At 43.5% G+C, this 22,815-nt stretch overlaps 2 protein-coding genes across 2 annotated transcripts; one reads left to right on the forward strand and one right to left on the reverse strand.

The window, feature by feature from the left end:
- The first annotated feature begins 612 nt into the window (after positions 1-612).
- Positions 613-9,748, forward strand: sgtb (small glutamine rich tetratricopeptide repeat co-chaperone beta). The gene is made up of 11 exons (XM_083641919.1): positions 613-730; positions 1,915-2,018; positions 2,200-2,275; positions 4,047-4,146; positions 6,783-6,887; positions 7,054-7,192; positions 7,289-7,351; positions 7,837-7,874; positions 8,017-8,100; positions 8,770-8,890; positions 8,989-9,748. The coding sequence occupies exons 1-10, from the start codon at positions 631-633 to the stop codon at positions 8,879-8,881; spliced, it is 921 nt and encodes a 306-aa protein (XP_083498045.1). The 5' UTR covers positions 613-630; the 3' UTR covers positions 8,882-8,890; positions 8,989-9,748.
- A 732-nt stretch (positions 9,749-10,480) lies between these two features.
- Positions 10,481-18,615, reverse strand: trappc13 (trafficking protein particle complex subunit 13). The gene is made up of 13 exons (XM_083640959.1): positions 18,496-18,615; positions 17,858-17,926; positions 16,349-16,448; positions 16,169-16,253; positions 15,933-16,060; positions 15,727-15,799; positions 15,318-15,362; positions 14,634-14,651; positions 12,356-12,489; positions 12,046-12,244; positions 11,863-11,963; positions 11,185-11,332; positions 10,481-10,762 (listed from the first exon to the last, which is right to left on the reverse strand). Exons 1-13 carry the CDS (start codon positions 18,539-18,541, stop codon positions 10,655-10,657), a joined length of 1,254 nt encoding a protein of 417 aa, XP_083497085.1. The 5' UTR covers positions 18,542-18,615; the 3' UTR covers positions 10,481-10,654.
- Between the last annotated feature and the right edge of the window lie 4,200 nt (positions 18,616-22,815).

The raw sequence follows: 22,815 nt of genomic DNA on the forward strand, positions 1-22,815 counted from the left end.
TGTGTGATACACGTCCGTCTCCCATCCTTCCATCATGGGATTACATCACAGCGTCTGCATCAATGCATTCAATGTGTGTCAACACAACACGAGGGAGGAGCTGCTCCTCCGGAGACCTTTTAGGAACATCAACATTTGCATTGCACTAACACGTGATGATCATGGAAAGCTTGTGTTCGCATAACTCTTCCCCCATAGAATCAGATTACAGTATTTTGTTTACCACAGGTTTATAGTTTTGTGTGCCTGCTAAAAGTAACATGTTTGGGACAGCCTTGGGTAGGCTAAGCATCAAAGGCTTGGGGTGCAGGATTGTAAATTGCAAGTAGGCTACTAGGCTACTAAAGGGGAAAAAAGAGGATGAAAATCCTGATGTGATAGCTAAACTGCGTTTACATAGAGCTATTATAAACAAGAGGATGCCATCCATGAGTTGTCTTGGAAACAAGAATGGCACCATAAATACATTTATTAAACTCATAATTTAACATTTATCACATATAATGGCACTGTCTGTATGTAGGCTATGTATGTAGCCTACTGTATGTATGTATGTATGCATTGATTATGGTCACCAGCCATGTTTTTCCACTCTAAGCTTCCTGTGCCCTGCAGTTTTCCAGATAGAAAATGGCAATGGAGAAGCGCCTGGCATTCTCTATTGTGCAGTTCCTACGAGATCAAACACATTGTGGTGATTTGAATTCAGATGAGCAGGAGAGCCTCGAAGGTAGGTCGACTCATCTGTGGCACGTTTCCTTCTGGAAGTGCGTTTGAAAACATTATACTATGCCCTTGCTCTCTCTCTCTCTCTCTCTCGCTCCAACTCCAAACGAAATTGAATCTTGACATCCTAAGTTTGCTGTCCTGTATAGGTCCTGTAAGGTATACGCATGAATGGGCCTAATCAGAGAACAGTCTTTATTATGAGTCTTCTTTTCACTATTTACTTCTTTAGCTTGATCTGAGCGACCTTCTATCTCTACGAACCAGTAATACCTTCAAACAACCTTACACTTTCATTGATTTACATGAATTCACACCTTCATTCATGAAAAATCACCTTCAAATCCATTAAAGGAGTTATAAATGGAGGAGATCCCATCAAAAAAACCTTAAACACCCCTTACTCCATACTTTATAATAGAATTAAAATTTCATGGAGAGAGTAACTTTCCAACTCATTAATAACCCTATAAATCATAGACATGACTAGCTGAATCAAGCCATGAATCAATCCCTTATAAATCCATGATTCCTTACTTTTTGATGGATAATACATGTTTATGCTATGGAGAAATTAGTATAGGCCTTATTCGCTAACCCTGGACGGTGCCATATTGTTGACATACCGTCCTGCACGCACAGCGATACTACTAACAGCCTTATTGTCGTTTCTGTTCCATTACAAAATAGCGATGGTGATGACAGCAATAAAAAACCCAGAGTTGTTGTTTGTATGCTGCCGTTAATGCCTGCTGTAATAAATAAACAAAAGAAAAAACGAGGTGAACAGACTTTGCTGTGAGGAGCTGTCAGAAAGTTTCACCTGTCTCTCCTAACTATCCACACATCTCCTGTGCAGTCTCGCTCCCTTCACGTCTGTGGACGGTAGAGATAGAAACAAACCACGGGGACTTTATTGCTGTCATTACTACAGCCATGTATAACGCAGGTCACCATCCGAACACAACAGGAACGATATAGGTAATGCTAACGCGGCTAGCTTCCTATAAACGCTGCTCTCACATAGGCTGTCACTTGAGAGCTGCAGTGCTATGTCAACAACATGGTGGCGGTGGGCGTGCCCGTACGCGAGTTACATCAATCGACTAAGTTGTATTCGTATTTCAGCGATAAAATGAAGGGGTTTGGTTCTGTAGTGGATCATGTTTGAACTATGTCACTCTTCAGTTGCAGTACAGTGTTTGGAGACCACCTTTAAGATCAGCTCCAGTGACTGCCATCTCGCCGTGCCACAGCCTCTCACAGAGATATTCCTCAACTCCCTACTAAAGGTGGGTGTACTGTTGCACAGGCCACACAAACAGTGCTGACATCTGACTCTTATACAGGGACTTGAGTATTGGGATCGGTATGAAAAAAAAGTGAAACCTCATAAAGACTATAGCGTCATGCGTCATGTGCTGTGCAATATCACACTCTCAATGCCTCTTCCTCGCTTTTCCATTTACTTAGAATGACAACCTAAGCATCCCAGAGACCTCCCCGTCTCCAGAAGACATTGAACGAGCAGAGCAACTCAAGAATGAAGGTACAGTTAAAACCCACTTCATAAAATCTTTTCAGTTTATCTTCATTGGCTCTGATACCTATACACGTCCTTCTATAACATCCCTGGAAGTAGATCTACTGTCTTTTGATCCTTGACATGACATGACAGATAACAAATTAAAGAAAAAACCAACGCAAAGTGACCGAGTAAGGTGTTGTGTCACCTCGTGCCACCAGAACAGCTTCAATGCGGCTTGGCTTTGATAGAAGATATTCCCTCATTTGGTGTTTTACTGATGGTGGTGGAGAGTCTTTTGACCCAACAGTTGATATTATGCATAATATATGCATACGATTTCAAAAATTGGCTGCCCGCTCCTTCCTGGACACGTACAGTATTTTTGCAACTATCCAACTCTTTGTACCTTCTGGAGTTCTGTATTTCCAACCTCGTCAGACATCGTTGGCGATGATGGAAGGATCTGACTGACCTTCTGATTGAGAGAGGGGGTTCTCTCCCAGAACCAGATATATACATTGTAAGAAAATCAGTGACTTTTCAGGCTCTGCTCAAATGAAATCAGCAGCCACAACATGGCACTTATTCGTAGCCATTTATCGGTGGTATTTCTGTATAGTTGGTATAAAGCAGTGATACTCAACTTGCGGCCCGGGGGCCAGATGCGGCCCGCGATAGGGTGAAGAGTGGCCCCCCTCACAATGAAAACTAATGCTAAATAAAGTTTGACTGAGCTCCAGCTAAATTGTCAAATATGGCCGTCTGCTCGCCGCCCAGGCACTTACAGTATTATGTACTTAACTAACTTAACTTAACCTAACTAACTATCGTGTGTGCACAAAATGGTGAGACTAAACTCCGGCTGACACCCCAAAAACCCTAACCTGACGCTGCCAGATGGACGGTTTAGCTCCACATACGTTTCACTAAACCAGTCGATCTGGGAATGCAGTAACCCGACCCGCTGACGGAGGCGGGCACTTTTTCCAAGCTACTTGGCAGGTGATTGGATGACCCATCTGTCTATCACCACTGGTGCGTGTTAACTTCAACCAATCAGATCGCCATGCCTCTGACGTCACGTTTGCGACCGGTGGAAGGTGCCTGATCTCCGTGGTATTCAATTTCATTCAGACTACCTGTCACTTCCGCGGCGGCAGCCATGTTGACGAGTGAAAAGAACTACAAAGACCATGTACCCACTACTTGCCCAGACGAGCCTAAGCCCGCCTATAGCTGCCGCTGATTCGTCGAACCGGCATGGTTCGGCCAATCATCTTAACTGCCTGTGCATGACAAGATGGATTACGTCGAGAGAATCTCTTTTGATCTCGCGAGGTTATCCATCTTGCAAGCAAGGTTACAAAAACCCCGCTACAGAAAAAAGTATATTAATGTTTGTATATTAACTGGCCCCTGGCCTCCTGTCATTTTGCAAAAGTGGCCACCGGGCAAAGCAAGTTGAGTATCCCTGGTATAAAGCATAGAAAACCTGCTAAAGATAGAATGCCTTCATTATGCAGATCTGTATTTATCAACATTTTCCATAACCCTGAATATCTCTTATAGAAATAATTGCCATTTACTGTATATCGTAAAAATGATTTCAGAGTAGGAGTGCTGATTCTTAACCATACCTCCTCGGCCACTTCTTTCATGATGATTTAAAAAGGCCAAACTGATCCTAAACGAGTATTCCTTGATACGTTCTCTGATAAATGAGGCAGAGTGTTGTCATCACAGACTTTCAGTGCCCAGACTCTGAGGGGACAAACCAATCTTTCATTCGCAGGAAACAATCACATGAAGGAAGAGAACTACAGCTGTGCGGTGGAGTGCTACACAAAGGCCATTGATCTGGACCTAAGAAATGCCGTCTACTACTGTAATAGGTACTCCGGCAGAAATAGCACCCCCCCCCCCCCCCACACACACACACACACACACTATTGCATGTACTTTAATACTACTAACTCTGGACCGTGCACAACCAGAGTTGAGTGAGATTGCATGTTGTAAAAAAAAATAAAAAACTGGTGCCATGCTGTTTGAATTTGACTAGACAGACAGTGCCTATAGGACCAATCAGCGTGACGTCACTTGCCACCCAGAAATGCGGAACCCCGCGGCAGTTAATAGTATGAGTTGTGCCAAACAAACGTTAATATCTCAAAAACTATACATGACATTGCTTATATTTTGACATTCTGAGTGAGAGCAGAAGTAGCTCAAGAGTTTGACGTATAATATATGCATGTCGTGTTAAAGGTGTGTGAACTGCCGCAGTTTTTTAAAATGTAAACAGAGTTAACTGGCTAGAATCAGACACTCGAGCCTCGCGCCACTTGGGCTCCCATAGGGTTCCATTGCCGCTGCCACCCAGTGACGCGGTTTGTTTACCAAAATGCTGCTTGGAAAATGGATCTTGAGAGTGTGTGTTGTGGATCTTGAGTGTGTGTGTTGTGGATCTTGAGAGTGTGTGTTGTGGATCTTGATAGTGTGTGTTGTGGATCTTGAGAGTGTGTGTTGTGGATCTTGAGTGTGTGTTGTGGATCTTGAGAGTGTGTGTTGTGGATCTTGAGAGTGTGTGTTGTGGATCTTGAGTGTGTGTGTTGTGGATCTTGAGAGTGTGTGTTGTGGATCTTGAGAGTGTGTGTTGTGGATCTTGATAGTGTGTGTTGTGGATCTTGAGTGTGTGTGTTGTGGATCTTGAGAGTGTGTGTTGTGGATCTTGAGAGTGTGTGTTGTGGATCTTGAGAGTGTGTGTTGTGGATCTTGAGTGTGTGTGTTGTGGATCTTGAGTGTGTGTGTTGTGGATCTTGATAGTGTGTGTTGTGGATCTTGAGAGTGTGTGTTGTGGATCTTGAGAGTGTGTGTTGTGGATCTTAAGAGTGTGTGTTGTGGATCTTGATAGTGTGTGTTGTGGATCTTGAGTGTGTGTGTTGTGGATCTTGAGTGTGTGTGTTGTGGATCTTGATAGTGTGTGTTGTGGATCTTGAGTGTGTGTGTTGTGGATCTTGAGAGTGTGTGTTGTGGATCTTGAGAGTGTGTGTTGTGGATCTTGATAGTGTGTGTTGTGGATCTTGAGTGTGTGTGTTGTGGATCTTGAGAGTGTGTGTTGTGGATCTTGAGAGTGTGTGTTGTGGATCTTGAGAGTGTGTGTTGTGGATCTTGAGTGTGTGTGTTGTGGATCTTGAGTGTGTGTGTTGTGGATCTTGATAGTGTGTGTTGTGGATCTTGAGAGTGTGTGTTGTGGATCTTGAGAGTGTGTGTTGTGGATCTTAAGAGTGTGTGTTGTGGATCTTGATAGTGTGTGTTGTGGATCTTGAGTGTGTGTGTTGTGGATCTTGAGTGTGTGTGTTGTGGATCTTGATAGTGTGTGTTGTGGATCTTGAGTGTGTGTGTTGTGGATCTTGAGTGTGTGTGTTGTGGATCTTGAGAGTGTGTGTTGTGGATCTTGAGAGTGTGTTGTGGATCTTGAGAGTGTGTGTTGTGGATCTTGATAGTGTGTGTTGTGGATCTTGAGAGTGTGTTGTGGATCTTGAGAGTGTGTGTTGTGGATCTTGAGTGTGTGTGTTGTGGATCTTGAGTGTGTGTGTTGTGGATCTTGAGTGTGTTGTGGATCTTGAGTGTGTGTGTTGTGGATCTTGAGAGTGTGTGTTGTGGATCTTGATAGTGTGTGTTGTGGATCTTGAGAGTGTGTTGTGGATCTTGAGAGTGTGTGTTGTGGATCTTGAGAGTGTGTTGTGGATCTTGATAGTGTGTGTTGTGGATCTTGAGAGTGTGTGTTGTGGATCTTGATAGTGTGTGTTGTGGATCTTGAGTGTGTGTGTTGTGGATCTTGAGAGTGTGTTGTGGATCTTGAGAGTGTGTTGTGGATCTTGAGAGTGTGTGTTGTGGGTCTTGAGTGTGTGTGTTGTGGATCTTGAGAGTGTGTTGTGGATCTTGAGTGTGTGTGTTGTGGATCTTGAGAGTGTGTGTTGTGGATCTTGAGAGTGTGTTGTGGATCTTGAGTGTGTGTTGTGGATCTTGAGTGTGTGTGTTGTGGATCTTGAGTGTGGGTTGTGGATCTTGAGTGTGTGTGTTGTGGATCTTGAGTGTGTGTGTTGTGGATCTTGAGTGTGTGTGTGTTGTGGATCTTGAGAGTGTGTTGTGGATCTTGAGTGTGTGTGTGTTGTGGATCTTGAGAGTGTGTGTTGTGGATCTTGAGTGTGTGTGTTGTGGATCTTGAGTGTGTGTGTTGTGGATCTTGAGTGTGTGTGTTGTGGATCTTGAGTGTGTGTGTTGTGGATCTTGAGTGTGTGTGTGTTGTGGATCTTGAGAGTGTGTTGTGGATCTTGAGTGTGTGTGTGTTGTGGATCTTGAGAGTGTGTGTTGTGGATCTTGAGTGTGTGTGTTGTGGATCTTGAGTGTGTGTGTTGTGGATCTTGAGTGTGTGTGTTGTGGATCTTGAGTGTGTGTGTTGTGGATCTTGAGTGTGTGTGTTGTGGATCTTGAGTGTGTGTGTTGTGGATCTTGCACGTTGCAGGGCTGCAGCTCACAGTAAGCTGGGGAATTACACAGAGGCAACCGGTGACTGTGAGAGAGCCATAGGGATAGATCCCAGCTACAGCAAAGCCTTTGGACGGATGGGGTGAGTCACAAACAATTCACGAAAGATGCACTTCGTTTCATTAGAAATACAGCGTTTGTTTTTTCAGAGTTACGTGCAAGATAAGCTATTCGTGGTTTTCTCGACATAAGTCTACTCTACACCAGAGTGTACAGTCAGTCAAAATGTTACATCTGCCCTCCTCCAGCTTGGCTCTGACTGCCATGAACAAGTACCCCGAGGCCATCTCCTACTTCAAGAAAGCTCTGGTCTTAGACCCCGAGAATGACACCTACAAATCCAACCTGAAGATAGCAGAGCAGAAGCAGAGAGAAGCAACCAGCCCAGTAAGTCGCCTAAGACGAGACCCCTCATTTTACTGTGAGTGACCCCTTATTTTTGTTGGGCAAGACATCTTTTGATCTCTTTGTTTCTGACCACAGATAGCTGCTGGACTGGGATTTGACATGGCCAGCTTAATCAACAACCCTGCCTTCATCAGCATGGTAAGAGCCCTAAAGTCCCAGTGGTCTACTTGAAAACCCCTGTTGACGTGATCACTTCTGCGATCACAGAAAATCCACTCGTCCTGGAGACAGGTGCCTCTTACTGTCTGTGTTTCTGATGAGGGTTCAGCTAATTAACCCCCTGAGTGTGACAGCGAGGCCTGTTATTCATTCACCTAATGTTATTGTCAAGTGGTGGGGCATTGTCCCAGGTGGGGAATCCCAACTAGTTTAATGGCGGCACGTGGGAGCGCTTGCCAGGCAAAGAATGTTTTCACAAGCATGCCAGGATTTCATTGCAGTAACAACAAAGGCGATACACACTGAAATCAGACAGCTATGAAATTGGTTTGAGCATTAACGACCCACAACACCTGATAATACACTTATTCTGACAAAGTTGCAGAATGTAATCAGAAATTAATTGTCCATTTCACACGTTTCTGAGAGACACGATGGATTCCAAGCTGGGTTTCTATTTACAGGCTGCTAGCGTGATGCAGAACCAACAAGTGCAGCAGCTGTGAGTGGCACGTGTAATTGATTACACTCAGAGTAATCGATTACACTCAGAGCTTTGTTTCACTGTCTTTGAAAGTTATTTTGCTGCCATCTGAAAACGCTCCGTTTGACTCCCCCTCTCTGTTTCGCCGTGTGCTGGTCAGTATGTCAGGAATGATGTCGAATGCAGTGGGCGGACCTGCAGCAGGAGTGGGCGGATTGTCAGACATCTCCAGTTTGATTGAAGCGTAAGTAACAGTGTCCATTCACACAACATTGTTATTTCTGACCATGTACAAAAATATGGACATAGCCACGGTGACATCACCCATTGGTTTGAAGTCTCGAGTTATCAAAAAGAGGTTGCATAGAATAGCCTAAATGTGTGTGATTTGGTTAAAGATAGTTCAGAGATACAGTCGTTTTTTATGGAATATAACTGTTTTATCCCACTTTCCTAGAGTCAGAATTTCAGAAACTAATACTGACTTTTTTATGTATGTGGTGTAGTCATAGCCTAGGTAAACCCAGCCCCCCTTGTGACTGTAAGCAGGGTGAGCCTGAGAGCAGGTCACTAGGGGCTGGGTTTACCCAGGCTAGTGTAGTCACTCTGAAGTATATCAGCAACAGCAACGTCAGGCTATCTTGGCTCACTTGTTGTGGGTCTATGGGATCAATTAACATAATCATGATCCCATAGGCATCCAGGAATTGAGAGAGGGGGGCTCCTTTTTGCAATCTTTGTCTGGGGGAGGCCCACAGTCTCAGACTTTGAAAACCCCTGCTTTACGTTCTCTTAAGGGGAGACTCAATTTCTAGTGACTTAATGTATTCCGTAATTGAACTATTCCTCAGAACCACTGCTCTAGTGGAATGCGGTTCTGGTGGTAATGAAAGCTATCTGGTCTCTCTGTCAGAGGACAACAGTTTGCCCAGCAGATCCAGCAGCAGAACCCGGAGCTGATCGAGCAGCTGAGGAACCACATCCGGAGCCGCTCCTTCAGCGGCAGCGCCGAGGAGCACTCATGATCCGCTCAGGTCCAAACAGCAGCTTCAGCCAGACATAAAGCCTGAATGGTTCTGTCGCATTAATGCAACAGAACCATTGAATGACGTGTGCACGATTTTCATTTCAGCGTCAACGTTTTAGCAGAGGAAGGACAACCATATGACGCGATTACAATCTCTACACCCATTTCTTTAACTCAAATCACCGGCACAGCTGGAGCGAAGAGGAAAGGATGGGGATTGAAGGCACTTTACTGTGACTAGGGTTCTGGAGTGGAGAGGAGAGGAGAGGGCACGGAGGCTGGACCATGAAAGGAGCATCCCACACATCTAGATATCAGGGGGGAAACAGCAAAACATCTCGTAAATAACACCCAGTCGTGAGAGAGCAAAAGATAACACCACACTCAGCATACTGACTGTGCATTCTTTAGTATGAGCTGTTCCATTCCACAGAGATGGCATGTTTTATATGTGCTGAAAATACTGCCCTCTAGTGTAAGGAATGAAGAGGATCCTTCTGTCTGGTCATGATGAGTAGAGATTAGAGGAGGATGCATTACTAAAGCATTGCAAGAAATATTTTTTTCTCTCCATACCTGACACATCAGGTTGACCTTTGACCTTGTTCTTTTGTATAACAACATACTTATTGTTGGGTGACGAAGACCATTCCATCCGTAAACACGTGGGACTATATCACAGCTTTTGACTGAACACTGAACGACATCATTTTCCCAATAAGAAAGTGTGTAATTGTATAGCAATGTTTGCAGCCCACATCATGTTATTATTGCACTTTAACAGATATGTCCATGCCATTACCCCTTAAAGCCTATTTAATTAGTTCATTAACTAGTAAGGGAATATTCTGATTGTTCATTTTGCATGCTCTTAAATCTGATATTTGAAGTCAGATGCTTTATGGAAACAAGTATGCTAGGACAGCACAGTTTTGTTTAAAACATGTCAATAAATACGTCTTGAAATTGAGGACTGTTCTTAGCCTACAACCATTGTACTTGTACTTTTCCCTTTGTTAAATTTGTTTGTTTCAACCAGTTACCAACATCAATATTTTATCTCACATTCTTTTGTATTTTTAATGAACTGATTTGGCTTAACGCTTCAGACTTGGTTTTAACAACAGCTGACACGGTGAACAGAAGATACACATAGTATTACTCTTGTTAGGGGCAGTAAATATATACAACAAAATGTGGATATATGAAGCCATGGTTAACATAAAATCAATCAGTGGCCATCAAATCATGCAAATATTCAAACCAGGCAAACTCCATGTTATAATACTTTCAGTTTTTTAGTGGTAGCGTTTGCAGCGTTTTGAAGTTTCAAAGCTCTAGTCTGCGCTAACCTGACACTGCCAGATGGGGGCGGTATTGTTTTCACAAACGTCTGGCTTGTGAAGATATTTGTTACCCGTAGAGCCAAAAAGAAGGCTGAATATAATGCCCACAGCAGACAATAATAAAATGTATACCAAAAATGACGTACTACATACACTGATTTTAAATTAGAATTAGAAATCTTCAAAGATGAATCACTGTATAAGCTCAAATCTGCATTTAAACGCCACAAGAAGTTGAATCAAGGGTTATAGTGATTTTATTCACATTTTATGCACAATTAAGAACAATTATTTTCAAAGAAAGAAATAACACGTATTAAAACATGTTCATCTCAGGGTGCAAAGTGGGAAAGAACAAAGGTGCAGAAATCCAGTTGGTCCATTCAAATCAAAGTTGCAACAAAGAGCTAAAGAACAAAGTGTGTCTAGCACTCGTTGCTCATATACGGGCAGATCACACAGACTTGTGCGATGTCGTCATATTCATATGTCCTCTTCAGAAAGGTGTCTGTGAGCCTCAACCCAGAAAGACTCTAAAACAAAAGAAGAGACAAATACTTCACTAAGCATCAACGGCTTTTCATTACAACATAGTGATATGTACCAGCAGTGGTTCTCAAACTTTTTCACATCAAGGACCTCTAAACGGACACAAATTAGACCACGGAGAGTCGGACACCCATTGGATCAGATTTTGTCCAGGGTGCCCCATATGATAAAGATTTTTTGGTTTGAGGTGTTTTATTACAGAAAGCGTATGAAACCCATGACCAAAATAGTCATTCTTTATGTCATTGTGTTACTTATGGATGGAATTCTAGTGAAAATAAAGTATTCTTCTTTTTGCTGGGGACCCCCGGAACCCGCTCATGGACCCCTGGGGGGTCCCCGCCCGGACCCCACTTTGAGAACCACTGCCCGAATGCATACAGATTTACAACAGCTGGGATGATACCTGCAGGCCCTGGACAGATGAGAGGAGCTTGAGGGGCAGGGAGAGGAAGGCACTAGGACTGACTTTCCCCAGCTGTCTCCCCGATATGCCACACCAGTGGATGGACCTGGTGTTACACATCTCCAGCACCAGGTCCATGGTTCTTTCACTGCAACAAACAAAAGCCATGGAAAAGCTTCAGAATTGGACTCTTCCCATCAGTGTCTGATAGCTGTCAACACCATCAGGGGTTTCGGAAAATAGTCAATGTTCTCCATCCAAATTACATTATTTGGACTTTGCAATGACATTTCTAAATTACGTACATTCTAGCAAGCCAACGTCATTGCTAGAAAGATTTGTGTCTCAGAAATAAACATACCTCATTCTCAATTCGGAGAGTTTATTGTGAATGAACTTTGATTTATTATAATTTATCATGGTTGTATTGAATCGTGAACCCTATATTGAAATCGTATTGTGAGATAAAGATATCCCATCCAGAGTGTGGAAATGTTTGGACCAGTGGACGTGTTAACCGAATACCTTACGTCTTTTATAGAATTTGTTCAACAATGACAGAAAAATCTGAAGGCTGTCATTTTAACAGAGCTAATAATAGATTATGACAGATCCCCCCCCCCCCCCCCCCACAGACAACGAGAAAGTCTAACACTCCGGTTTGGACTGATTTTTCACCTGCAGTTGGTGATTTTACAGATGATGTCAAATGGTTCTTCTAGGTTGACAGTATCAGGAATCATCTCCAGTGACAGCCTGATATCCCCATACCCCGGAGCCTGCAAGACACAAACAGTTTTTGTGTGAAACTCAATTAGATGTTGACAGTCCTATAGAAACCACATGAGAGTATCCCAATACCATTCTTTGTAGTTGGCTGGTCTGTAGCCTCCCTCTCTCCCCAAGATTGGTCTTCCACACAATGTCAAGCTTGCCGATCACCGTCACGCCCTTTATGACGCCGGCCTTCTCCGCAAACTCAGGCTTTGGCTTCAGGCAATACAGGTACTGCCGCGTGTCCATGGGCTGCAGGTAGGACATCTTCCCAAATGTCGACTCTCTGATGGGGAAAAGGTGACGGGAGCAAGTCAGTGTACTGACCGTAACAATCAACCTGGCTGCAATCAGATTAATTATCACAAAAAGGAGTGTAAAGCAATCCGTCCTTTACCCTTGCTCTCCACCTTCCACGATGTTGAGCTCTGTAACGTTGTACATCATGGAGGGCTCCAGAGACACCTTCTCCATGAACATGGGCGAGGTGGTGATGTTCTGGATCTGAGCCTCCAGGAACACCTCGTCCGTCTGGAAACGGAGGCGCAGGGGGTCAACGCCAATGTCAGCCGCTAACAGCTAACTACAATAACACCACCCCCAAGGGCAACTGAGCCACATCCACTTCATTCTTAGTTAGCATTAGGCCAGAGTTAGGCCAGTGTTTCATGATGTAAGAATCAAGCAATAGGAACAATTAGAAACCAGACTCAGAAGATGAACATGAAACACTGTTCTCTAAATTACACAAATTGAGAAGTTCTACTCAAGTGTGCTCAGGGAACCTTTGAGGATCTGGTTAGTACAAGTGCTGGCCAACAGGGTATACAGTAGGGGTTGCACAGCTACCGATTGTTGCTCATCGACAAGTCATTCAAAGTAGCTATTTAACCCATTGATAGCTGAGGCAGCATGTGTGTGTGTATCCCTTTAAGACCGCGAACCGCGTTAACGCGGTTCACGGTCTTAAAGGGATACGCACACAAATGAGGGATATACACACAAATGCTGCATCAGGTATAAATGGGTTAACGCTGTGGGAATGTTTTATTTTGAAAGCAAACTTTAGCTTGGAGATTACATTTGTGTAGCTCTGTTTTTTTTTTTTTTGCCACTCTACTCTAACTATAAAGGCAAGATCAGCAGGAGTAAGAGTAAGATCAAACCAAAGAAATGTCAGCCTGTTGACAGGTGACCTACTAAGCCCGGGACTTAGTGTCAAAGCCCGGGGCTTAGTGTCAAAGCCCGGGGCTTAGTAGGGGAAACTGTCTGCAAGATTGTAATTACTGTAATGTGACAACCGGTTTCTGTCTAGAGCGGGTTGTATTTCGTTAAGTTTTTATAAATGTGACTAATTGATCGTTTGGAAGAGCACAAATCGGTGGTCGTGCTAGCTGACGAGTGGACTTGCGACTTTTCAGTGCAACCTCTAGTATACAGTCAGATACAATGACAGATAAGCAGAAATTAGTTCATGGCTGAATTGGGAAGGACCACAGACCATTCCAAATGGGGTTAATGTTAAATCACAGAGCTAACGCTGCTCTGCTCCATGCAAAGCCATTCCAGCCAACAGTTGATTTGTTTGTATTGTTGAACTTGAATGATTTGTGTCTTGTAAGCCCAGACGGGCTGGGCACCTTGAATATGGTGCATGACACAGAAATAAAAATGTATCTATCTATCTATCTATCCAGCCAACACCTGAAACCCCAAACAGAATTACATGTAACCCAAATCGTCCTGTCATATTATTGCTGGTTTGAACTGTAATAAGGAATAATTAATATGAAGCCATGTCAAAATGATTGGACCAAATGCATATACATAAATATAAGCACTAACAAGAGGAGCTTAACTGGCCTGTTCCACTATAACCTACAACCAATCAATACAATATATATATATATATATATATATTATTTTGATATTGAGACTCAAGTACTTGAGTACCATAATTTGTATCTGCAAATTTGTATCTAACCGTCCTCCTCCTCCTCCAACCCAACCCCCCCCCCCCCCCCCCCCCCCCTTCTCTGCCAAGCCCCCGGTCGTTGCCCCACCCCCTCTGCTGGTCTGGGGAGAGGTGTAGACTATCACATGGCTTCCTCCGATACGTGCAGTCGCCGCCAGCCAATTCTTTTCACCTGACAGCGAGGGGTTTCGCCGGCAGGACGTAATGCATGGGACGCTAGGCACCCCCCGACCGACCCAGAGGCGGCGCTAGTGCAGCGACCCATACCCCTTAATCTGGCTTCCCACCCGCAAACACAAAAGCAAGAATAATTGTAATGTATAGTGCTAAATATCTCCAGTGATGATTGTTTGATCAATGCAACGCCCGTCCTCCACAATTTGACACCGTACCCAAGAAGGTCCAATGATGCAAAGCCCTGTGCAAGATGAGCTAGCAAGAGGGCTTAAGCGTCCACAGAAAGAGCAAAAGCAAATGAATGGAAAGTCCATGTCAAGTACTGATACATTAAAAACCAATGGAGGCAATTTGTTTCACAATGCCTTCTCTTTTATGGTTAATAGGCATGTTCCTATCCATACATTTCTTTCCATTTTTGACTTTGCTCCTTTCTATTGGCACTGGAAAGAGACAAAATCAGCAGCACCAAAAGGAGTAAGAAAAGCTAATGTTGAGCGATGAGAACAGAGAAAACAATTACCACAGAACTGAGGTCACTCTAATGGAGAAAATAAAATACAAGACATGGTAAATAAATGAAGTTACATGCCCACAGGTAATGACAATGGATGCTTGCATTCTAAGAACAAAACCGGTATGAACATGGGGAAAAGGAAAAGCTTGTTGCCTCTAACCTGGAAAACCCCTTCATCTCCAACTTTTGGCTTTGACAATGCCTTAAAACAGATATTATGATATAATACGCAATCAATTTAGCCATTAACCCATTGATACCTGATGCAGCATTTGTGTGTGTATCCCTTTAAGACCACGAACCGCGCGGTTGGCGGGCTTAAAGGGATACACACAAATGAGGGATATACACGCAAATGCTGCATCAGGTATCAATGGGTTAAGACAGCCAATAAGACCATACGGATTTTAAGTAGACAGAGATACAAGGCTTTTCCAGGACATCTGTCTTAAAACAACGGACTACATTAGCATCCAGAAACGTTCCTGGCTATGGAATGCAATATGATATGAAGCATGGTATGTGTGCTACAATAAGAACTTGTATGTCATACAATACAGTTCTTTAATTGGTAGAAAGCCATGGCGAGAGACGTGAGGGCAGACCGCCTTTATGTTGACAGCTGCACTTGTTGCTAGTGGTATATATTAAGACAGGGTATAAGTGGGGCGGGGGTATGGCAAAGCTTACCTCTGCATTGTAGAACTTGGTTTTCACGTCCAGTGGCTTCAAAACCTGGTTGAAAATAGATTGGAAGCTGAATGCTGTCGTTTTGTCACACGGATCCTCCATTTGGCAGAAAAAAATTGCTCCATAAAAAAAAAATAGGCAATTTCTAATGAGATTGGAAATCCTGTCCTTTGAAATCTAAAGCATAATAAAAGCAGCTCTACTGGTCTTCTTGAAAATGGGACTAAAGAGAATCATTTCACAAACTGAGGGGCAAACTGATGCAGTGAGCACCAGGATACCAAATCCACAGAAGGCATGCTAATTGCTTTTGGCTCTGTTGTAGATCTGTGACATTTCCCAGCCGCCTACCAAGGCAACACTTGAGTTGACCCCTGACCCCTGATGGGAGAGGTCAAGTACAACTCACCTGGAATTTGAAGAACTTTCGGAAATAGAGTTTCTCCCCAAATTGCGTGGTGTAACTGACTGCACAGACTAAGCTGAAATGGGGTGAGAGGAGGGACAAAATTTGTCAAGCATAGCGGAAATATGTGCAATACTCTCATGAATATGGTGCTTTTTATGGGTTTAAACTGTGTGTGTGTGGGGGGGGGGGGGGGGGGGACAATTCACATATGAGTTCCAATTTCTTTGACTTCATGGTGGATGACATCATCGATGCAGCATTCGGATTTGAGTTCTGCTACTGCCGAGTTCGACGCTGAGAGGTTCAGCCTCTGTGAGCTGGTCTGTAGGTCGGCCTGGAAAGGATCGAGCGACAGGATCTTATTGGCGTTTGTGCGCGGAAGACGACTGGAAAGTGTGTGACGCATCAACATGTTGTACAGTTACGTATATTCACACAGTACCTTTACAAGTATGTCTTTCACAACCTGGTTGCTGTCGTTGTGCACGCTTATGTAGCTGGAGAAGGTCTCGCCGAGAAAGATATTTCTGTTGAACACACAGATGTGCACAAATCAAATCGCTGTTAAAAACACACACACACACATGCTCAAAACTGTTCACAGCAATTTAGCCTTTATTACCCAAAGTTTTGTGGTAATGTAAGCATCTCTCCAAGCATTAACGCCTCTGCTCCTTTGATGGTAGATGGGTCCTCCTTCATAAGCTGACCGAACAAATCCCCTATGGAGGCACACGCACGTATACGCACACACACACAAGCACACACCCACACCCGCACACACACACCACACACACACACACACACACACACACACACACACAGTCAGCCTTTAGGGCTGTAGAACCAACAAGTTGTGATATAATAATATCACTCACTGATGACATCACAATTGAGTGCTTGAGTGACATCACCAATCACCAGCAGCAGTAGTAGTAGTGTAACCGAGGTGAATCAGTGCAGATTCCTCGTGAGTCTCGAGTGGTAGCGAGTGGATTGGTTAAACTCACTCCCCAGTATAAAGGCATGTTAATCAGCTCCGCCAAGGGAGCTAGCTCTCTTGGTGTTGCGGTTAACATGTCGGCCTCCCAAGCCGAAGGTCGACTCGGCGGTTCGTATCCCACCCATGGGCAAGCCCTTAACTTGGGTTGCTGCAAGTACCACCTACACAACTCCGTTACAGTAGCAGTAGTAGTGGTGGTAGTAGTAGTAGCACATATGGGCCACAACGTAAAATGGGCCGTTATAGCGTCAGAATCTGGTAGATTGGTGTAATGTTTTGTTTCCGAGTAGTGGGTGACATTTCCAACCTACTGTGTGTGCAAAGTTTGGCTACTGTGGGCCTTATGGTTTCTGAGGTGCATACTGTTTTAGGGGATGATGATAGTAATAATAATAATAATAATAATAATAATAATAATAATAATAATAATAATAATAATAATAATAAAGAACAATTACAAAGAACAATTACAATAGGGTTCCGGGCACTACGTGCTTGCCTAGGACCCCTAATAATAACAACAACAATAACCTCTGAAAATGTCTGCAAAATACAAGCAGAACATGATCGCATAAAAAGGAGAATGGTGTTAGATTTCAAATGTCGTTTAACAAATTAATCTTTGTTTACATTCATATGTGCCTTCACATAATTCCCACCCTCTCATATAAATAGCGGTCCTCCTCAGAAGTGTCAAAGTAATGTATGGCTCATGTGGAGTTCAGTTACCAGCCCAGTGATCACATTGCTGTGAGGAAAAGCAAACACTATAAACTGTCTACAGGCTTGGCATCTAAATTTGGGTGAAGAAACTCTATACCTTGTGGGTTCATTGGAAATTTAAGTAGACTTGTGTAAATGTCAACAATGTCCATGTTAACTTGTTCAGGAAAAGTTCTATATTAAAGTTCTAAAAAGGTTCTATATTATACACAGGCATAGGCATAGGCAGTTGTATCTTTAAAAAGAGAGAGGGGGGGCAAGAGCACATAGCCAACAACAGTGAATCATGACTTCAGTTGTCTGTACCTGGTGGTAAATGTGGAAAATTCTGTACTGTTACAGCTATGGAAGAAGTAATTACATTTGATCCAGTTCTGTGATTCTGGCTCTGGTGTGCAGTCTTACCTGGGAGATCTCTATCTTCACATGTCACTGGCATGTTTGTGAACAGAGTTGGTTTTGTTAACCGCATCACTGCAAAAGAGAAACCAAAATATATATTCTATATAAGAATGATACATTTTTGTGTGTGAGCAGAATTTTGTTCGGCCACAGCTATGCCCTTTTACGTGCGATCGGGCTGAAAGTTGCAGGAAGTGCAAACAGCACCCGTGCGGGTGACCTGACGACTTTACCCACATATCATGCTTATGTTTTTATTATTATCCCTTTGCCATCCTCGATGCTGCAGTGGAGCTGCAAGACAGCCTGCTGTGATGAGTTGGCTGATCTCAGCAAGGTGAAGGAATGGGAGGTGATTTGAGCTTTTAAAAAGTGGAACAGATGTGTCTGTGGTAGCAAAATTCGCTCTCCCTCCCACTCACTGAAACAGAATCAGCACAGTGTATATTCGGTCTCTATTTGGGGCGTGCGACAGCACGATTTGTGGCTTTTTATGCTAACGTTAGCGTTAGCTGTTTACAACAACAACAACAACAACCAATTCGCATAACGTTTCATCGAGTTTAGTTTCTGAAAGGATCTCTCGAATCACTAAACATTTGATCTAGCAAAAATATATATATATATATATATATATATACCTTTTAATGCAAGTAGATGCTCCTGTTTCGCCTGGTTTACATCCATTTCAAACTCGTTTGTAGTCGGTTAGCCAGCTATGCTAGCTGGTTGTCAGAGCTAGCTAGTGAACTTTAACCTCCAATTGGTTACAGGAAGCGCGTTAGGACAAACTCACTGGAGACTACACTCACTGCTAAAACTAGAGGCGTATTCCATCACTCACTCACTCACTCACTCACTCACTCACTCACTCACTCACTCACTCACTCACTCACTCACTATGTAGTGTTTATATAGTGAACTATATGGGGAACGATCAAACGAGTTTTAGGTGCGGGGAAAAAACAACAGTTTAGTTGTAGCTAATGGAAACATCGCTAATGTTATTCGTTACACCCTGTCTCCTCTGGAGAGACAGCAGCGCCCTCTGCTGCCTAGAAGGATGAAAATGCTTACAGCACCTGGTATTCCCAGGCGGTCTCCCATCCAACTGATACAAGTACTAACCAGGCCCGCGCTTCGTCGTGTTCAGAGCAGGTTCAGAGTGGTATGGCCGTAAGCATTTACAGCAGCATGAGGAAGGCCTTTTATATGCGTTCAGAGCTACAGTCTATGGTTCAGAGCAAGGTTGTAGTAGTCAGCTAAGGAGGCAAAACTAGGTGTAAAAAAGAAAGAAGAAAAAAAATCATTTTAGTTAACTGAAATGAAAATAAAAGTTAGACTTTAGAGGGGGGAATAACTGAAACAATATTGTAGACTTACAAAACTAAAATAAAACTATACATAAAATGTCTTAATTTTAGTCTGTCACTTTGGTCAAATGTGTCATCAGTAACACAACAAGCAGGGGCAGGCATTGTTATGTTTGAGACTGGGATGTCTCCATGACTGATCAATAGACCCTTTTCACATCAGCCATTTTTAAATATCATAGCAGGATAAGCACAGGTGTAATTAATAACACTAACAATGGTTCCATTCCATTTCGGGCTTCCAGTGCCAAGGCCCTGCATTGTGCATGCTGGCTCATTGGAATGGCACTGGAACACCTATGTGTTTCAGGCTGTGTCCCCGAGCCTGCTCCTGCTGCACAGGAGGTAGAGCGGGTCGGCCAATGACGCAAGGGTTGGTGGTTCGATCCCCGCTCCCTCCCAGCTGCTGTCGTTGTGTCCTTGGGCAAGACACTTAACCCTCCTTGCTCCCGATGGTGTGTAGGCACCCTGCGTGGTAGCCTGCCGCCATTGGTGTATGAATGGGTGAATGTAGACTATCTACTGATTGTAAAGCGCTATATAAATGCAGACCATTTACCATTTACAATGATGATGAGGTGGTAGAGTTGCAGCACACCGTTTTGGAAGGTGTATGTGGCCTTGGAAAAGACCAGGAGGAGGTAATGGTCAAATGGTGGTGTCGGACAGTGCGTCGGAGTGCACCACTGAGGCAGACCTGAACTCTATTGATGAGGACAGAAGGACGTTTTGCAAAGACAAGGAAGCGAAGGTGAAAGGTGAGAGCGAGAAAAGAACAAAATTATGTTTATACTTTTTCTTATGATCTATATTGTCTCATTTAATGTCAACGGGGTCAGAGGCATTGATAGATTTGGAAAAGTTATCCAGATGTGCAATAGAGACAGTCCGCATGTCTGGGAACGCCCATGCAGGCTCTAGGAACACCCACAATAGACGCTGGGTTAGCCTGGGGACGGGGTCAGGGTGGGGTAAATTCCCCCGTTCTATCCATTCAGCAAAGTTAGAATTTAGCTGATAGCCCAGCCCAGGCAGACACGATCGGGGATTTAACCACCGCAGTAAACGCACATCTGAGCAGACGTCTTGTGTTCTGCTCTAGAACCCCCAAACATGTAGTTTAGAGCCGCAGCACCGTCTTTTGGTGAGTCAGCCCATGAGATATATCGGCGGTTTTACCCCACTCGCGCACCAGCCGTTTAACATTTTGTGGGCGTTCCCAGACATGCGGACTGTCTCTATGCTGACATCATTTGCTTACAAGGGACTCAATGGGATGATTTTAAGGGCAGTGACTACCGTAGGAAATGGCCTGGCCACTTTGTCATGAACAATGCTGATGAAAAATCATGTGGAGTAGCTATATTGGTGAAAGACAATATTGTAAAAGATGTAAAAGTAATTTGTAATGACTCTAAAGGCATCCAAGTAGAGTTTAGTTAGTGGTGTTAAGTATGACATAATAAATGTATATGCTCAAAATAATGAAGTACAAAATAAATCTCTCTTCAGTAGTTTAACTCAAAAAGTAAGAGGGAATACAATCATTGTTGGTGATTTCAATGTAAAGGTCAGTCGGCTGGATGTCAAGACACAAGCACCCTTAAAGTCGACCTGAACCCAAAAATGACTTTTCTTTTCTTTTAGTTCAAATACCTGCGTATGCAGTGCACCTATTTAATAATGTATGAAAACAAAATCACAACAATCTAATTTCTTTAGTTTTTCACACTTTTTCACATCAAAAGTTCATTTTTCAAGATTTCATTGATAACAGTAATGTACAGTTTGCTGACGTCACCCTGTACTATCAAATTTCTACCCCATTTCAACCAATCATATCACGACATGCAGCTGTCAATCAAATCTTTGTTTCTGGATAATTTTCTCTTCCAAATGAAGTTGAAAATGGCGCCTAGTGCCTCTCATCTGGCAGAATTCCTATCCCATAAACTAACTACTAACTTGGCCAATTGTTAGAAACATGAACAAAAAACAAAAACTATAATCTCTAAAAATGCAAAGAAATGTAACTGGCTCGTTAAAACGCGCATTCCAGGGATATCGTATCGTTACAGCAACGATAATGGCGCGCGCATCCGAGAGCTTGGTTGTCAGGGGTTGCACCTCGTAGATTCCAGGCCGACGTGCTGCACTCTCCGCTCGGCAACACGAAGGCAGCTGGCTGCCTGCGGGTCGCTGACATCCACTCCTCCCGTCAAAAGGCTCTTCCCGAGGGGAGCGCCACAACACGACTGAATCCCACTCGATTTGGAGGCGGAACACACCAGGATTGGCCAAAGCCCAATCCAGTCCCCAGAATTGTCAAATAAAATCATCGACATGATACTATGACCCGCCTCTCAACCTGTCATCTTAGACAAACTATGTTTTCAGTCTGAAACGGACTCATTATGCACGTGACGAACAGGTTCAGTTCGACTTTAAAGCTCACATATCCAGCACCACCCTGTTAGAATTAATGGATAATTGTGACTTGTGTGATATATGGCGACAGAAAAATGCTATAGGTCGAATCAGCGTGACATCACTGCTACCCAAAAATGCATAACCCCGCAGCAGTTAACTAGTATGAGTTGTGCCAAACAAACCTTAATATCTCAAAGTATACATCACATCGCTTATATTTTGACATTCTGAGTGAGAGCAGAATTAGCTCAAGAGTTTGATGTATTATGCATGTCGTCTTAAAGTTGTGTGAACTGTCGCAATTTTTCAATTGTAAACACGGTCAGACGCTCAAACTCAGGCTCCATAGGGTTCCATTGCCGTTGCCACTCTGTCTGGGGGGTAAAATTGTTTATGTAAAGAGTGAACAATGTTGGTCCAGAAATGGATCCTTGGGGGACCCCCTTACCAACAACTAGGGAGCTGGATCTCAAGTTGTCGACGACGATAGATTGCTTTCTCCCTGAAAGATAATTGGTAAACCGTTTGATTGAGTGGTCGCCTAATCCGATGGAGGACATTTTACTTAGCAGGATATTGTGATCGACGGTATCAAACGCCTTTGAAAGATCAATAAAGAGGGCCGCGCAATGTTGACGGGTGTCAAGGCAGTTTAGAATATTGTTCACGACAAGAGAGGTAGCAGTGATGGTGCTGCTGTGTCTGGGTATAAACCCGGATTGATGTGACTGAAGAATGTTGTATGTATCTAAGAAGTCTAAGTTTTCGAGGACCTTAGCTAAACAACATCATCTAGAGATGGGACGGTAATTGTCTAGAATGCTCGGGTCGCCACCTTTGAACAGAGCTGTGACCTGAGCGGTTTCCCAAACGGAGGGAATTTCACCCGAGATGAATGTTCAATGAAATATGTTGCCGATCGGGGGGGGGGATCAATTGTGCACTGAGGCGTAGAACAAAAGGGACAATATTGTCCTCGCCCCCTTCGACTTCTTTACATTTCATTTGGATAAAGCCCTGTGGACTTCATTAACGCGGTCACGGGTCAGAAGATCAGAATCAGAATCAGAATCAGAAAGACTTTAATGATCCCCGGGGGGAAATTGGGACAAGTTACAGTAGCTCGCTCACAGAACATACATAGCATAAATAAAATAA

Source organism: Poromitra crassiceps, assembly GCF_964638095.1.
Source record: "Poromitra crassiceps genome assembly, chromosome: 8".
Classification (NCBI taxonomy): domain Eukaryota; kingdom Metazoa; phylum Chordata; class Actinopteri; order Beryciformes; family Melamphaidae; genus Poromitra; species Poromitra crassiceps.

Excerpts from the sequence above, each read along its gene's own strand:
- sgtb (XM_083641919.1), top strand. The coding sequence starts at position 631 with ATGGCAATGGAGAAGCGCCTGGCATTCTCTATTGTGCAGTTCCTACGA. Across the intron at positions 2,019-2,199 it reads TCCTCAACTCCCTACTAAAG|AATGACAACCTAAGCATCCC; the intron begins GTGGGTGTACTG and ends CCATTTACTTAG. Across the intron at positions 6,888-7,053 it reads AAAGCCTTTGGACGGATGGG|CTTGGCTCTGACTGCCATGA; the intron begins GTGAGTCACAAA and ends GCCCTCCTCCAG.
- trappc13 (XM_083640959.1), bottom strand. The coding sequence starts at position 18,541 with ATGGATGTAAACCAGGCGAAACAGGAGCATCTACTTGCATTAAAAG. Across the intron at positions 15,800-15,932 it reads AAAGAAATTGGAACTCATAT|CTTAGTCTGTGCAGTCAGTT; the intron begins GTGAATTGTCCC and ends ACCCCATTTCAG. Across the intron at positions 10,763-11,184 it reads CATCTGTCCAGGGCCTGCAG|AGTCTTTCTGGGTTGAGGCT; the intron begins GTATCATCCCAG and ends CTTTTGTTTTAG.